Consider the following 16,354-nt stretch of genomic DNA (forward strand, 5'->3'; position numbering starts at 1 on the left):
ATCTCCAGACAAATAATTCTTCTTTAGAGAGAATCTACAGTTGTATTTAGCTCCCTATGGATGTGATGGAAATTGATTTCCTAGAAGTGGTTCTTTAACTCCACAATTTTGCTTTTCCAGGAGGATAAACTTATAACTTCCAACTATGCTTTACTGTCATTTTTTTTTGGCTCCATTACAATATTTGTATGTCAAAAACATGGCACACTACAACCAAGAAGATGAACAATTACATCATTAAGAGTTACAAAACCATCTTGCCAACGAATAACCAACATTAATTAAACAACCATTTAACAACATAATAGCAATTACACTATATATATATATAAACCATCTTGCCAACGAATAACCAACATTAATTAAACAACCATTTAACATCATAATAGCAATTACACTATATATATATATATATATATATAGATCACATTACACGTATAAATACCGCATTTCAATAGAAGTTAGATGAATTGCGCTAGTCCCAAAGTTTTGCTTTGACTTGAAATTAAACTCTTCTTCACTTTGTGATTTTTGTGTTATCCACTAGCATAGACCCATCTTAAATATAGATATAATATGAGCGGAGAGGGATCCAATTTCTTCATTGGCAATTATTTTTTATGAGCAAACATTATTTAAATGTTTTGTAATTTTTTTTGTTTAATTTTTATTTTTTAAAATTTATTTTGGCCGACACTAGCAAAATTTCAACTTTGATGATGGACAAACATCGATGTAACCATACTAGGCTGTAGAGTGAGCTTGGCATATTCATATTATTTTCATCCTCAACATTGAGAAGTGTGTAAAGCTCAGTGGAAGATGCCCCTTGGAATGATGGACAAACATGGCTGTAACCATACTAGGCTGTAGAGTGAGCTTGGCATATTCATATTATTTTCATCCTCAACATCGAGGATTGTGTAAAGCTCAGTGGAAGATGCCCCTTAGAATAGTTTTGATGCCCCCAAAATGACTTCCATTCTCAACCCCTCCCCATGAAATTTGAACTTAAGACCTCGTAACAACTAAACCCCATACAAACCAACTACCCTACAACTTATCATGGATCAACCACAACAATATTTATTATAATAATTTAAAACCAATATTTCTAATTGCTTTTCCATATTTATCTCATTTACAAACCCCTCAACCCCATCCCATTATTATTACAATAAACACAATAATATATCACCGAGGAAAGAGTTCAAAATTGCGAAAACAAAAAACGCACAACAACCTCTCGTCCCAACATGACAACATGAATGAAGTAGGCCTCTCATGTTGGAGATGATTTAGGGGTTATTCCATGGCCTTCTCTCCCTTTGAAACCCCCCAACCATCCCTGTAATAATTTATTACATTTCTTTAACGATGCTACTTTTACTCTCAATCTTTAACAGCTACCGCTTCGAAGCATTTTTGTACAGTTAAATCCTTTGTCCAAAATCCTCGGGGTTTCGCATTCGTGTCTGATATTGGGCGAGTTTCTGGCATATTTTGGATCCATCGATTTCATTCGAGCCCTCCCTCTGTGCACTATCTGGTATTGGGATGGCTGGAACTCAGGAGGATCCTGTTCTTACACGGGCAGTAGATGACGATTCGAGAGAGAACGAGAATGATGCCGGATGGGAAGAGGACACTGGAGCTCAGGTTGCACCCATTGTTAAGCTTGAGGAGGTTACTGTCACCACGGGCGAAGAAGAGGAGGATGTCCTTCTTGACATGTAAATTTCTTAATCCATGGCTATTTCATGATTTTGTTTTCTCAGTTGAAAGTTGTTTTCATGGCCTCTTCGGTGGCCCTTTTCCTGTGCACATAAATGGGACCTTGACTATAAGGAAGATGCATTTGGGCAGTTATTTACTTCTAATTTTTCTCCTTTTTAGTAAGATCTATTTTTATCGGGTTCTCGATGTTTTGTTCGCCTGTTGATGATGATCGGATTTGTCATTTCAATGGGGTGCTGAAGAAACTCTATGGTAGATGCATTTAGCGGGCTATGGTTTGTTTTATCGGGTAATTAGGGTTTTGCTTTTCTGTGTATTTTGTGAGTTTCTTGTTGTTTTGATGTCCCATTGATATTTTGATCAGCATTTTTTGATCTCATTATGGTCTGTAATAATTGTTTTCCTATGTTGATAGGCTGTCGATGAAGATTTTTTCGGGGATGCATTTGATGGTTTATTTGTTATCATTGGGGGTTTTGTATTTTGACGAGTCTTTTTATATTTTGTTGAACTATAGGCCATCCTTTTTTCAATGTCTTTGAAGAATCTATGATGGTTTCTCTGTTATTCTGGTTTAGTGGGGGGTGTGATGGTCATTTGTTATTGTTAAGCATATGGGGTTTCGTATTTTTTGGTTTTTGGATTAGCCATTGAATACTGAATTGGGCCTATTTGATAATCTGTCTTTTGGTTATTGGCATTAGGGTGATTTGTCTTTTTATGTTGTGAGGTGGTATGATTCAGGCATATGTCTGTTTAATTTACATCCTGTCAGGCTTTTATTTTCTTGGTTGATGAATCCTTTGTATTATGCTTTGTACTACGTCGGGATCTTTTGTGCAAGTATTATTTAGTCATTCATAAGGACATGGTAGACTGTGGAAGTGTTTTGAGATTTAAAGCTTTATTTAAATTTGGTGAGAATGGTCATCGCAACAATTACACATGGAAGGGGAAATGTTCACATTCCTGCAGTTCACCGCATGCAGTTATCTAAATCAGACAAGGGAGAGTCATTGCTATAAACGAACCAGTTGTTTGGTTAATCTAAAAGATGGCAATTGCAAAAGTATAGAGCATAGCAGAGAGACTAAATCTTGATGGTTTTGATCCCATTTCCTTTGCATTTTTTATGCAATTTGTGGTAGATGAGCTTGGTGAGGAAGGTGTGTTATGAAGTTGTTCTAATAGGAAGTCAGTTTCGGTATTTAATGTGTTTGAGAGAACAATGTATGTGTCATAAGTTCAGTTGTTGCCTGCATAACCAGCAGTTCCAGGTTGGTCTGCATTGTGTTTTGTTGAAGTGATTGACAGTGTCAAGTTGTGGAGCATGTTATTAGATCCATGGATTGGAACTTACTAGCTAAGCTACTCTGATCAAAATCATTGTTAGGTAACATTTGATCTCAAAGGCAACCATCATCCATTCGATTACGCTATTATTCAGATATCAAAAGCTAATTAAATACATCTTATAAATGGAGAGCTTAAGATAACAATAACATAGTTAATGTCCTGACATTTGATTGAGTGTAACTAAAACAATATCTTTGAGTTTATATCAACATGACTGTTTTTGAGAGTACAACTAAAAGTGACACAACTTGAACATAAAAAACTCTCATTTATGACACATACAGGTACCATTTAGCCAGGAATTGTTTCACTTTAGTCCAAGCAATGTAACTAGGATGCAATGCTTATTGGGGAACCAATTTCTAGTTTGATTTCTTTGTTTGCAAACATGCAGAAGGCTAGCACATTTAGTTACCTGGATGCAAAGGCATATAAACAGTATCTCTTGTCTGTTCTCATAGTTCCTGTTCTACTCCTCCATTACAGCGGTATTTTGTACAATCATATAGGTTTTACATGCCCACCACTTTCATTTAAATGAAGATATTTGTTATTACTTATTAGTAATTCCCATAGCATCATTTAATTTTTATTATCTCATCACCGACTATTGGAAATAGGTTTAAATTTACTATATTTTATCCATATCAAAATGACGTATTCCCAAAATTCTGTCAGTGATGGAAAAGGGATACAAGCCACCCGTGATGTTCTTCTGATCCTCTTTTTAAACATGTTTTATATTCTATTTTTTATTGTATGTTACTGGAAATAGGCTCCAAATTCTACCATTACAAAAATTTAATTAGGAAAGTGGAGGTCAACAAGAAGAACAAGCGGTCTCTATAATGTCTTCATGGTTTGCATATGTGCCAATAAGGTCTGGTCGAAGCCATCCAAAGATCTCAGAACTTTGTTTATATTTCTTTTGGAGTTTTGGTTGCCTATTCACAGATTGGTATTTTGTGCAAGAAGTTGTTTTACCTGCGTGCATGTTGGAGGGTCGATCCTTTATCTAAGAGAGGGTGGGTAAGGTATCTCAATTTTCTTGCTAGTCGATATGCAAGTTCTTTAACTTTCCTTTTAAGCTATTTACAAATTGAGGCATTTGGTTTTCTGGGAAAGAATGAGGTTGTTTTGACTATTCCCAAGCATAAAGACTGAAATTGTGGGGATAGGGGATCCCTAATTTTACTGTAAATTTGTCCTTTTGTTATTCATGTTGCCAGGAGACAGGGGAGTTCCTAACATTGCTGCAGAACTGCGGAGTATAGTTGGAAACTTGCACATACGAGCACATTTTTTCCATGCTGTAGAATTTAATGTTTATAGATGCAATGGAGGTCTAGACAAATGAGTCTCTACTTATGGAATTATTTATTTTTCACTTTACAAACATTGGAACGGAGTTGCAAGACAATGAGTCATATCTTTTTGCCAACTTGGCTAAGGTATTAAACAAAACAATGCCATGTAGATGGTTTGAGACGGAGAAGCAAAGACAAGGTTTCTTACAAAATATCTATTTCCATTATTTGTGGTTGAGCAATAAATTTCTGTTGGTGAGGCAAGCAATCATGACAGCAGACAACTTAGAAACAATGGAATGACAAGACTTCAAAGATGGTGTACAGTTACCCAGTAATGTAGACAAACCAATTCACAGTTGCTCGATAGTTTAAATTATACTCTAGTTCATGTCCATGCAATTCTATAATGCCTGCATTCTCATGAAGGCACACAGAGATTAGACTAATGGTTCTTATAGATGCAACCAACTGTAACTCAGAAAAGTGGTTGTATTTCATTTGAAGAGTTCCCTAGGACACTAGGCCAGCCAATACTGAATAGAGTGGTCTAAGTGGGTGGTGCACATCCTCCAAGCTACACTGGAATGTGGCTACTTAAAATGACAAGCCAACTTTTTGGACCCTGGGGTCTGGATCTCATTATTTCAAAATAATAATGATGTTTGACCACAACTCAATTGGGTACAGATATGTAAAGTGTGAGGGATGTTGGAGTCAAAGCCAGATTTGGAATGAACTTCAGAAGGATCTCTAAGAAGAGTTATTTTCATGTGTAAATGTTAAAATAATTACATGGTGGGAAAGGCAAGGTAATATTACAGAGATAATTTGGCATGAATCCTTCTTTGGGTGATTCATGTTTGTGGAAACCATCCAGTCAAAATACAGGTTAGCTTGAAATACATTCCAAAGAGGACAAGCCCTAAACTGTTTTGGACTGATTTCCCTTCTCCTGATCCTCGCAAGTACAAGTTCATATAGACAGAGAAGGCAAAGCATTAGCATGCGGTGTAGATCATACTTGGACTTTATAGGTAATTGGTGAATCATACTTTGAACCTCAAGTAAGGCAATAGAGTATGGCCATCAACAAAATTCCCATGGAGAGGAAATTCAAATGGTCAAACACTTAATGTCCATTGCTATTGTCCATGTGGCCAGAACTCACTTGGTCCTAGCTCAGTAATATGTTGTTCCATCCTCTCATCACATCTATCATCATTCATAGAATGTGATAAACAGTGAAATAGCAAAGGCTGTAGATGTCCTCCAGGGCCTGATATGCTTGAGAGTCGAGAGCTCCTACGTTGTGTCACTTGGAATATAAGAAACAATGATTAGTAGAGGCAGAGACAACACAGCATATGATCACCAATTCAAAAGTCAAGACTAAGGCCCAATCCTTCTTCTTGTAGAGTAGATAATAAGTGCAACTATGCAAATGATTCTGTTCTGTGAGTAAAGGTATAATATGAAAATACCTTATTTTAGCAGTGTGGACCTGTTACTCATGATTTCCTTGGGACAAAATGGTGTCTTAAAGATACATTTGGGTAAGAGTTGCTAGGCATTTGTTTTCACTGAATGGTTATGCATCACTTGATGTCATTACAACTTCATTGTAGTATTTCCTCATTAATACTGTAATCATCACCATGCTTGACATATAAAAGGCTACTAGCTGCCTACCTACTACAAGGTTATCGATCTGAACACTAGGATGGGGTCTCAACATGGAGATGGGAGACAAGATGATGCTAATTAACTCCTTAGGATTTCTTATGATAATATGAAATCAGTATGCCTTGATGGAGCTAGCAGACTTGGCTAACAGACTTGGTATGAGTCATGGAGACGATTTAGATTGCAAACATTTAGATATACTGAGACAGTCTTTACAAGAAATGTTATCAGCAATGTCCAATATATGGAAGGATTCTTTACCTCATGGATATTGTGGGCTACTTTGAGACAGCAAATGCATCCTCAGATTTGGCTGCTGTAGATACATGCAGGTCTGCACTCTTGGAAGAATTTTCGGGCATGGTACAATGTATTAAAGCCAATGATTTCATGGTCATTGAGGTAGAAAATTATAACAGTGAGGTTGCTTGGTCTGATCCACTGTGGGTGATTGAAGTGACAGATGCAAAGGAAGAGTCCTAATTCTGCCTTTGTTAGCATCCTTCATGGTAATGAACAGAACAGAGGTTACATTGTAAAGTTTGAGTCACAGGTGACTATGTATATATATTGGGGTCTTGTTTGTCAAAAGGAGGGTGGGCAGCTGACAGAGTCTTTCTGTAGGTGACTATATTCAGGGGTATTATTGATGAGATTGAGAAAGCCCATAGTGATGTGTTTAATATCCTTCTCCTGTTGTTAGATGATGAAAGGCTAAGACATCAAATATCAGGTACCAATACATTTTGTTGACACTTCTAAACACACAAGATTCTAATTAGGTAGTTTATGAATTACTGAAAAGGCAAGTGATGAAGGTTGCATGACAGACTTTTCGTATCAAGACGAGGAGTATATAATACGTCAGTATCGCATCGGATTAATCATATAGTTCAGCTACAGCTGAAGCGTGTACAAGATAGCTTAAAACAAAAAAAAAAATCAATTTTAAACTCACTCAGGATGCCTTTACCTTGCTTGGAAACTTGGCTTTGATCCCAACTTTGGTGCAAGGCCAGTGGGGAGGGTGATACAGCAGATGGTTGAGAATGAACTTGTGTTAGGTTTCCTTAGAGGAGGAACATGCATAGCCCATGCATCTGAATATGCCAACTCTGGCACCAAGTACACAGAGGGTCTCGCCATATGTGGAGGTATTTCCTGTAATATGTCACTTGTGAATGATTGCAACTTGATCTGGGTGCTCCCTTATATGGTTGAGTACAAAATTTCAGATGAAGGTGTAGTTATGAAAAAACAGCTCAAAGGGATAAGGAAATTGATGATAAACACTTAAACATATATGTGCGCGTGTGTGTGACATGCTAGAGTGAAATGTTAATTGGACAGGTTGACCTTACATGGTATGGGGTTAATGCTGTCATAAGGAGGGCTGACCTGTGAAGTTTATTGGAGCTGGCAGTGGGCTGATTTTGCAGGGCTACATACCCACACATGTAGGATATGGGGTATTTTGTGTAGGATACATGTTGCCCTTACATTTAGGGGGGTTACTTGCACATTGAAACAGACCCTTCAGGATGATGCTTTGCAGTGTTGAAAATATCAGTATCTGCAAAATATTGGCGAGGGTCCCGAAAACATCTTTTTGGCAATATTGGCGAAAATGTTGGCAGACATAAAAAATGCATAAAATATTCATTTTTTTTCTTCAGATTTTTAAACATATAAAGCAATAACAACATGAAATAAACACATTGGCACATAAATATGAAGAAAGTAATATTTTGGTCTTCTGTCAACTGTTTTCGTTGACTTTCTATGATGTTTTGAACAGGCTGTTGATCATTTCTGTACTTTATGGGGATGTATGGGATGAGCATTCTTTTGTTATTAAATAGTTGATGATTTGTATTCTTACATGTTTGATGTTATTATTGAGCTTTTTTGTGGGATCCTTTTCGGTAATGTTAAGGAATATCTCCTGTGTTTTTAATAGGTCATTGGTAATTTATCTTTGAATGCATTTGATAAGGTGGGATATTGCGGACGTTACTTCTAATGGATGTCATGGGCTCTTAAAATGATCCTAATGCAGTTTCATTGTTTATTAATATTCCCATTCTTTTTTATATGTTTGACCCTGCAGGAAGGCGAAGCTGTACAGGTTTGACAAGGATGGGAATCAATGGAAGGAGCGTGGTGTAGGAACAGTAAAGTTTCTTAAGCACAAGGATACTACAAAGGTTCGGATGGTCATGAGGCAATCCAAGACATTGAAAATATGTGCAAACCATTTAAGTATGTAAATTTGTTTGTTTGTTTTTTTTTTTTGTAATTTCCCCCCTGAGATTGTAATAGCTTATCTTACGTCCAAGTTTTAAGAGGCTTTCTGTGCCAAGAATTTGTGTTGATCCTTATTATCTGGATTATGTTTTTTTTTTTTTTTTTTGCCTTGCAGTTCATTCCCCAATGTCACTTCAGGAGCACGCAGGTAGTGATAAAACTTGGGTCTGGCATGCAACTGATTTCTCAGATGGGGAACTGAAGGAAGAACTCTTCTGCATTCGTCTTGGCTCTGTAGACAGTGAGCACTATTCTTAGACTCTTCTAATCCTTGTTATGATCTTTTCTTTCTGTCTTGTATTTTTCTTTGATAAAATCAATGTTTGAGTACCTATATTCTTGGATCATTTCATTGAAGGGTTGATTTTGCATATGTTCTTAGGATGCTTTTGTGCAGATTATAGTGGGTTGGTAAGGGATCCCCCTCCCCAAACACCCTATCAGCATAGTTAAGACTTGAGTTTAGGGTGGCTTTAATTATCTCTGGTAATAGCAAATGATACGGAGGATTGTGCATAACCCACCCCCTTTTTGATTCCAATAAGCAGAGGTGGTCACTATGGTAATCCGATTTCAATTTGTAGTTAGAAAATGGGGTCACAACTTTCCATATTTTTTGTTTTGTTTTGTCTTTTTACATCAAACAATAGTATATTTATTAGAACCATAGTCAACTAAACAAACAGGAAACAATTTATTTGACAGGTGGAAGAAGTGATAGGCTTAGAGCAATTGAATTGTAGGCCATGCTTCTTGACAAATTGATGAACAGATGTCTCCTTACTTGAGATTTAGGTTGGCACCATGGCACCATCCTGTCCATCATTATACACTAATCTTGTCATTATCTTCTTCACTGTGAATGACTGGCCTGTTCCCTGCAAATAGATCTGGGCATAGAGGAGCCAATCCAAGAACAGTAATCTCTAGCACAAGACAATATTAATGATCTAAATACCTAATCCTGAAGCTTGAGTTTGATTTTTCTCTACTGGTTCTGAATCTCTGATTGAGAATCTCCCACTCGTCATTATCAAACCTTCTCCTTCATCATTGGCATCAGCTGCACTGCTGAGGTACTTTGGTTGGTTGTCATTGGACTTGAGAGCTTGAAGTTTCAAATGATTATAGTAACAGACAGCTAGAAAAGCCAGTCCACACCCACTCAAGTTTATGACTGTAACCTTTTCATTTATTACAGACAAAGATTATGTTATGAGCAGCCAGTCCTTGACAAGACCAGCAACATTCATAGTCAAGGCTGAGGTCTTTCCTATCAGAAGAAACACTGCAAGATTAAGAGCCAAGGCACAAGCAGAAATGTCATGTAATACAAATCAAAGGAAGAGACCCTGATTATCAGAAATGGGTATTCTACTAAGGCCCAGGGGGTGCTGAGAAAAACAAGGCAACAAGGAGCAACAAAGATGTGATGGGATTCAACTTAATCCCTTTTGATGTTTGTGGAATTTGTATGAGAACCAATTGGGTAGTCTCACATGCAACTGCACTTAACTGGAGAATCACCTCCCATGCATTCATCTTGGCCTCCCCATAAGCTGAAATAGTAACTCCAATGGATATGGCCAACATATTGGCCTCGGGCTCACCTTTATAAGCTTCTTTCTTCAGGGAAACCACAATCAAATACACAGCAATGGGAATTAGAGCTTTCAGCATTTGAAATAATGATACTGAGAGGAAAACATAGGCAGAATTTGAAAACCAGAGACCCAAAGAATACACTTATCAATACTATGGGTTCAACGAGCTTGAAGACTCTTACAATAGCAACAGCCAGTGTTGAGTAGAAGCCCATGTGAATCATGGTGGGACTGATCACACTAAAGTTTTCAAGCAATGGCAACTCCAATGGATATGGCTAACATATTGGCCATGGCCTCGCCTTTATAAGATTCTTTCTTCAGGGGGACTGCAATCGAATGCATATCAAATGGGCACAAGAGCTTTCAACATTTGAAATATCGATACTTTGAGAGACATGCACCAAGGGCTGCATCATTTAGGATTTGTACTCAGTTTAGGTGTCATATTCAAGGGGAAGTTGTTATGCTTTCCACCACTTCATAGATTGTTAGAGTGATGAAACAAAAGAGGCTCCCTCTTGAGGCTAGATTATGTCATTCATATCAGCTGTGTTGTTGATGTCCTAGCTCAGCCAGGTCTTGCCAAAACTCTGTTGAGGTTCAAAATTTATTATAAACTGAAATGTCTTCACAAGAATTGACCTCATAAAATGCCATAATCACAAGATATGCCATACATGGCTGTGATTATGGCTCGCAAGACCCTTAGACTTTGAGCAATGAGGCTCGCAACATCACTTATGATTATGCACTCTACAATTCTGTGACCAGCTGAATGTCAAGCAATTGAACCGCGATTTAAATCCTATTTTGTCAGCAATAAGTACTATACTTTGTCTTTATTTAGTGTAGAGAACCAAGCACTTATTCTGCTCATCTATAGAAGGGACAATGGTTGTTTGCCTATGAGGTATAAGGAAATCCTATCAGGAATACCCTAGGTGCCCTTCCTTCGGTACATCTGGTAGTTAGCTAAAAGTGGTTTTTCATGACTCCAGTTCTATTTTCAGTGGGCGGCTTGGCACCATTTTTAGAAAGGAGATGCAAAGGAGCTGCCTAACTTAATTTGGGTGATTTTAAAATTCCTCTTTGTTAAATTTGGAAATCTTGAAGTTTGGGAAATGTTTATTTTGTATTTTTGACAAAGTTGACCCCGTTGATTAGTTTGCAACTTTAAATGTGAGATGGAACTTTATTATTGAACAAGAAAGCTGATTTGGAATTCTTATTTGTTGAGACAAATTAGTTAGTAATGGAATTCTAGCTGATTGCATGAGTTTTTGTTTACTTATGAAGAAATCAAGCCACTTATTGCAATGGTTTAGTGGAAGCCATATTTATGGTTGTTATCGGGCAATTTTGCAGCATTTTCCTCACTTCAGCCACTCAACAACAGTTAGATTTTGCATGAATAGGCCACCCACCTTTGGGAATTTGGGGAGCTATAAGAGAACACTGAATGGCATTATTTTCTAGAGTTTTCTCAGTGAGCAGTCAACGTTCTCTTCCATCCTTCCTTTCTCTCATTGCTGCCTACATCTCTGTGCAGTGCATACTATTGCAATCATTCTCATATTTTATCTCCATGATGCAAACAATCTTTTGACTAATACAGTGATGGAGTTTGACCATGCAGTTTCTTTACAACTCTCCAAATTCAATGGTTGAACAGTGTTGTATGTTGCAGTAGTGTGAATGACCTAAGTGCCTGTACTTTGAAGATTTTTTATCACTTAAAAGTGCACAACCATCTTTTCTTCTTTCATATTTGGTGGTCGTGGACTGGGATTTTGCATATTATTTGATCTTATAAGTTTCTTGTGTCCTTGGATGCTTACACATATATCAATGAAAACTACTTTCTGTGCTGATCACTCATATTGACCAAGCATATGCTTCCAAGTGCTGAAAGTGCATGAACATGAGGGACACCCTCCTGACTGGAGAAATGACAGTCCAAACAGAGGAGTAATTAGCTGTGACCTTAGGCTAATTAGTGATTTCTCATAGCTGTTTCTTAGTTTTGCACAAATCAGATCAGTGAGAGAACACTTCCCAATACATAGTATTAAAAATGATAAGATGAAGTTTGAATTTAACAAAGTCAAAGGATGAACCGAAGTCTTGGATAGCTAACGCAGATCTGACACCTTCATGAGACAGAAATCAGAATGCATGGACAGAGACTACTAGGAGCTTTCCAGAATATTTCCAATCTAGCTCATGCATGGACGAGCACAAATTCTCTTCAACAAGAGAATGTGCAAGTTAATTAATCTTCAGTAAGTTGACTACATGTGGATGAGATATAGTGAATTATCTACAAGTTGAAAGGTTCTTTAGCAAATGTATGCTAAAAACATGTGGATCTGGATTAGCTTAATCTCCAAGCTAGGTTACAACTGAATGTACATCATGGGGGGTAAACATGCAAGGGTCACTTGATTGTCAACAGCCATATACAAGGAATTCATATCACCCACCTGAGAATCGGGCAAACTGAAAATCACTGATATGTCGATGTTGCATAAGGAGAACACATATTGCCCTATTTCCAGCTAGAGGCCCCATTATAGTCAAGGTTTGCATTTTCAAGACTACAGGGATTGCAATTTTCATTCATAATAAAATTTGTCCCATTTTCTTACCAGAATATGCATCGAGAAGAGAGGCTGAACCGGTGCCCCTTATTCCATGCCTAATCATCAAGCCCAAAATAACACATGCTTTTCTTGGTGGAAAACATCACTTGTGGATGACAGTTTAGCAGAAGCATGAAAAACCATGTGAATGGGATTAGCGTGCACCCAGATAACTAAAAAACAAATAAGTCTATCAAGGATTGTGCAGACGGAACTTGGAAGCAGTTGGAAAAATCCTTGTTAGGACTCGAAAGGCCCCAAACATCTAAAAAGGTTGTGAAGGCTTTAGGGAACAAAGCATGATGCTACAAGTCCAACACCAGAAGTCAATAAAACGTTTTTTTCTCTTTTACAATGTCATGAAGATCGTAACCTCGAATACTAGAAGAGGTAAGCCAGAAAATAAGGGTAGAGCTCTATAAAAAGAAGCTAATATTTGACAAGCCTGACATTGTGTTTGTCTAATAAACAAAGTTGTCAAGTGAAGCAATTGAAATGGTATATTTGAAAAAACACAAAAGATAGAAGAAAACAATGGGCAGAGTATATGGCCTTCTGATATGGTGGGATCAATACAAATTTTGTACAAGTATATGTAGGGAGATTATGGGTAAGCTAAGACTTCTCCTCGAGCATTGGAACTTGTAATTTTATGTAACCAATGTCTATGGAACTAATTTAGCTGTTTCAAAACCTATCTATTGGAAACTCTTGTAATAAGAAATGAAGAACTATTGCAATTACCCTGTAGAGGCTTTAATAACACCTGGTATTCTGGTTAGTGATTTTATTGGACCTCATGTGCATATCACTATTCATATGTTACAGGGAATTATTCTTATTATTTAGGGTGCACATCTTCAGGTGCTCAAGAACGATTACTAGAACAGTCAGTGAATTCTGCAATTTAAAGGATGAAAAAGGAGGTTATAGGAGTCTAGTTTTGGTTCTCATCCACAATGTCACACTAGTCTGCCTGGGCATGGTTCTCATGGTTTAATAGTGACTTGAGGAGTCATAATACCACAGATCACTAAACACGAACAACTAAGGTAGCCCAAGGACAATAGCCATCTTTACACATTAATTAACAGGTTTACATTAATTATCCTAGGGGGTTTTAATACTTCCAAATGCTTAAAAAACAGTTAGCAGAGCATTCACATTACACATTCCAGCAATATTTTCTATAAACCAACCAAATGCAGTCAGGAGAGCCCTCCTTTTAAACTATACAACCTTATTGTTAGTATGATCAACCTTATTTTAATATATAGTGTGACAAACCGTATGTGACAGGTAGGTGGAAAACTTTTCTCACAATTGACTAAGCGACGTCCTGCGAGCCAGACTTGAGACGGAAACCCTCGTCAGAAGTATATGCTTGGCTCTTTTCTAAACAAATGAAGAGTCAATGAGGTTTTGTGTAATCACTTCTGGTATCGTATTGGGTTATTGTTAGAAGCGATAATTGGATTCGGATTCTCATCGAGTGAGTTGTTCTGCTTTCTCAATTTGAGAGGGTTTGTTTGGAGGGAAAAACGAAAGAGGACATACAAGAATAGTGAGGGGAAAGATGCAGAGGAAGAGGATTGAGAACATCGCCAGCAGGCAGGCTACATTTTCCAAACGTAGGTGGATTGCTGAAGAAAGCTTACGAGCTCTCGGTGCTCTGCACTGCAGAAGTTGAACTTGTGATTTTCTCCCCAGCAGGAAAGCTCTATGAACTGTTTTTTAGTGCAAATCCTACTATTTTGATTCTAATAATCATGGCTATGCAAACCTCATGAGATTCTTACTAATAACCCCGGTGGTGCAAGCCCTAGTAAGCTCGATGTTGAAAAACTTAGTGTAAAACCTCCAAATCGCTGGTTTTGTTGTAGTGCTTATTGGAGAGTATATAAAAAATTTCACACCTTTTTATGAGATATGGGAGGAAAACATGTTAAAGATTTTTAATAAATATAAAATTTCCAAAATGATGCTAGTTAGGTGTGATTCTTTTTTCATTGTTTGTGATTATGAAAAATGAAACTCAATGTTTTTTCATTAGTGCACACATATTTCATTATATAATTGCATATAGAAAAATCATTCCAGAGCCGATAACAATAAAAGTGAAGAATTTATGGTCCAACGTTATATTTAAGGGAGATGTTTAAGGATGACGTTTGAATTTTGTTTTTCATTTTAAGACATTTGGAGCAAATATTAGGAAGGACTTTGAGAAAGGATTGTCCTTGATTTTCGAAAATGGAGTTGTTCCTTTCCAGCCATATGCCCCAAGTGACCATCAAAGGGAGAGCTCATATGTTTTTTGGATGTTTTCTTTATAGCCATTTTTTTACACATATCCATAGAGTCCCCATGCCATTTATGTGAATTACTTGTTCGGTTTTTTTTAACCAAAATTTTTAACCAAACAAGAAAAATTAAAAAAATACCTCAAGATCAAAGACTGAAACAAAGACCTATTGACATACCTTTTAAAGTATGGAAAGAACTTGTAAAATCATATGAGAAGTTGGATGCACAAAGAAAAGCGGCAATGAGAGCATTCAGGTATTGAATTTTTCATTAAACATTATTTAGAATGTATTAATACTTATAAGTATCTTAGACATGTATTTGTGTGAAAATAAATTGAATTGGTTTATGTTTAAGGACAAGGCATCCAAGGCGAGGTTAACCAAGACAAAAGTCACTCATCGTAGTGGCCAGAAAGGTTTAAAAGCACTGATAACAACCTTTGTAAGTATATTAAACATGTGATATTTTTTTAATAAATTTTGTACTAGAAGAAAGTCATTGTTATCTAATTTCTCCCTATTTACTGATTGATAGGAACTAAAATATGGAAGACCTCCAAATCATTTGGAAAAGGAGGTGCTGCAGCAAAAGAGATGGGTTGAATTTGTTGTTTGGATGGACTCTATGGTATGTAATCTTAGTTGGATTTCCAATATACTTTTAAACCATATTTTCATTTGATTTTTTAGTACTATTAGATATTATATCTTACCTCATTTTATGGTTAACATTGTATAACAAAAACATGCGTTGTGTTATGTAATTAATACTAACATGTAATATTGATTTTTTTTGTCAGAATGCTATAGGTAATGATTGCCAAGACGATGATCCAAATTATGTTCAACATATATCAGGAGAGGATGAGGATGAGGATGAGGATGATGGTGGTGAAGGAGGAGATGATGATGATAGTTGCGGTGTTGGTGATGATGTGGATCAGAGTAATGAGGATGGTCAAGATGATCATGAGGATGATCTTGGTGGTGGTAGCTAGGCATGCACATGCATTGTTTTTTATGAAGAAATTATTGTGTAGAATGACATTGTTATGCTTAGATGGGTGTTGTGAATTTACCCTATATCAATGAGACATTTTGATTTTGTAATCATACGATGAGTTTGATTTATGTATGTTGTTAATTTATCGTAGAATAACGATATTCATGAAATATTTTGATTTGTTAATCATATTTGAATTTTACTTGTTTTGATTAAAAATAATACTGATTTTATTAGTATTATGTTGCTATTTTATACATGTTTTGAAAATTGTTAATGACACATTGTTATTTTTTTGGATGGATGTTGTCAATTTCTCTTAAATTTCTTTACAAATGATTTTGAATTGTGATATCTGCTTTAATGATATTTAGAAACTATCATATATTTCACTATGAAT

General features: G+C 36.6%; 1 protein-coding gene across 3 annotated transcripts; it reads left to right on the forward strand.

Moving 5' to 3' along the window:
- The first annotated feature begins 1,408 nt into the window (after positions 1 to 1,408).
- LOC149214627 (ran-binding protein 1 homolog c-like) lies at positions 1,409 to 16,050 on the forward strand. 3 transcript variants are annotated; one of them, XM_089392357.1, is made up of 5 exons: positions 1,409 to 1,733; positions 8,197 to 8,348; positions 8,509 to 8,634; positions 15,487 to 15,579; positions 15,752 to 16,050. In XM_089392357.1, exons 1-4 carry the CDS (start codon positions 1,558 to 1,560, stop codon positions 15,552 to 15,554), a joined length of 522 nt encoding a protein of 173 aa, XP_089248483.1. In that variant the 5' UTR covers positions 1,409 to 1,557; the 3' UTR covers positions 15,555 to 15,579; positions 15,752 to 16,050. The 3 variants fall into 3 exon arrangements, with proteins under 3 accessions (XP_089248483.1, XP_089248485.1, XP_089248484.1); XM_089392359.1 differs by lacking the exons at positions 15,487 to 15,579; positions 15,752 to 16,050 and adding an exon at positions 11,366 to 15,388 and having other exon boundaries at positions 1,410 to 1,733; XM_089392358.1 differs by lacking the exons at positions 15,487 to 15,579; positions 15,752 to 16,050 and adding an exon at positions 15,307 to 15,388 and having other exon boundaries at positions 1,410 to 1,733.
- The last annotated feature ends 304 nt before the right edge of the window (positions 16,051 to 16,354 follow it).

The sequence above is a fragment of the Pinus tabuliformis genome, chromosome 1_1, assembly GCF_031772625.1.
Source record: "Pinus tabuliformis cultivar Carrire ecotype Pingquan chromosome 1_1, CPIR1, whole genome shotgun sequence".
Classification (NCBI taxonomy): domain Eukaryota; kingdom Viridiplantae; phylum Streptophyta; class Pinopsida; order Pinales; family Pinaceae; genus Pinus; species Pinus tabuliformis.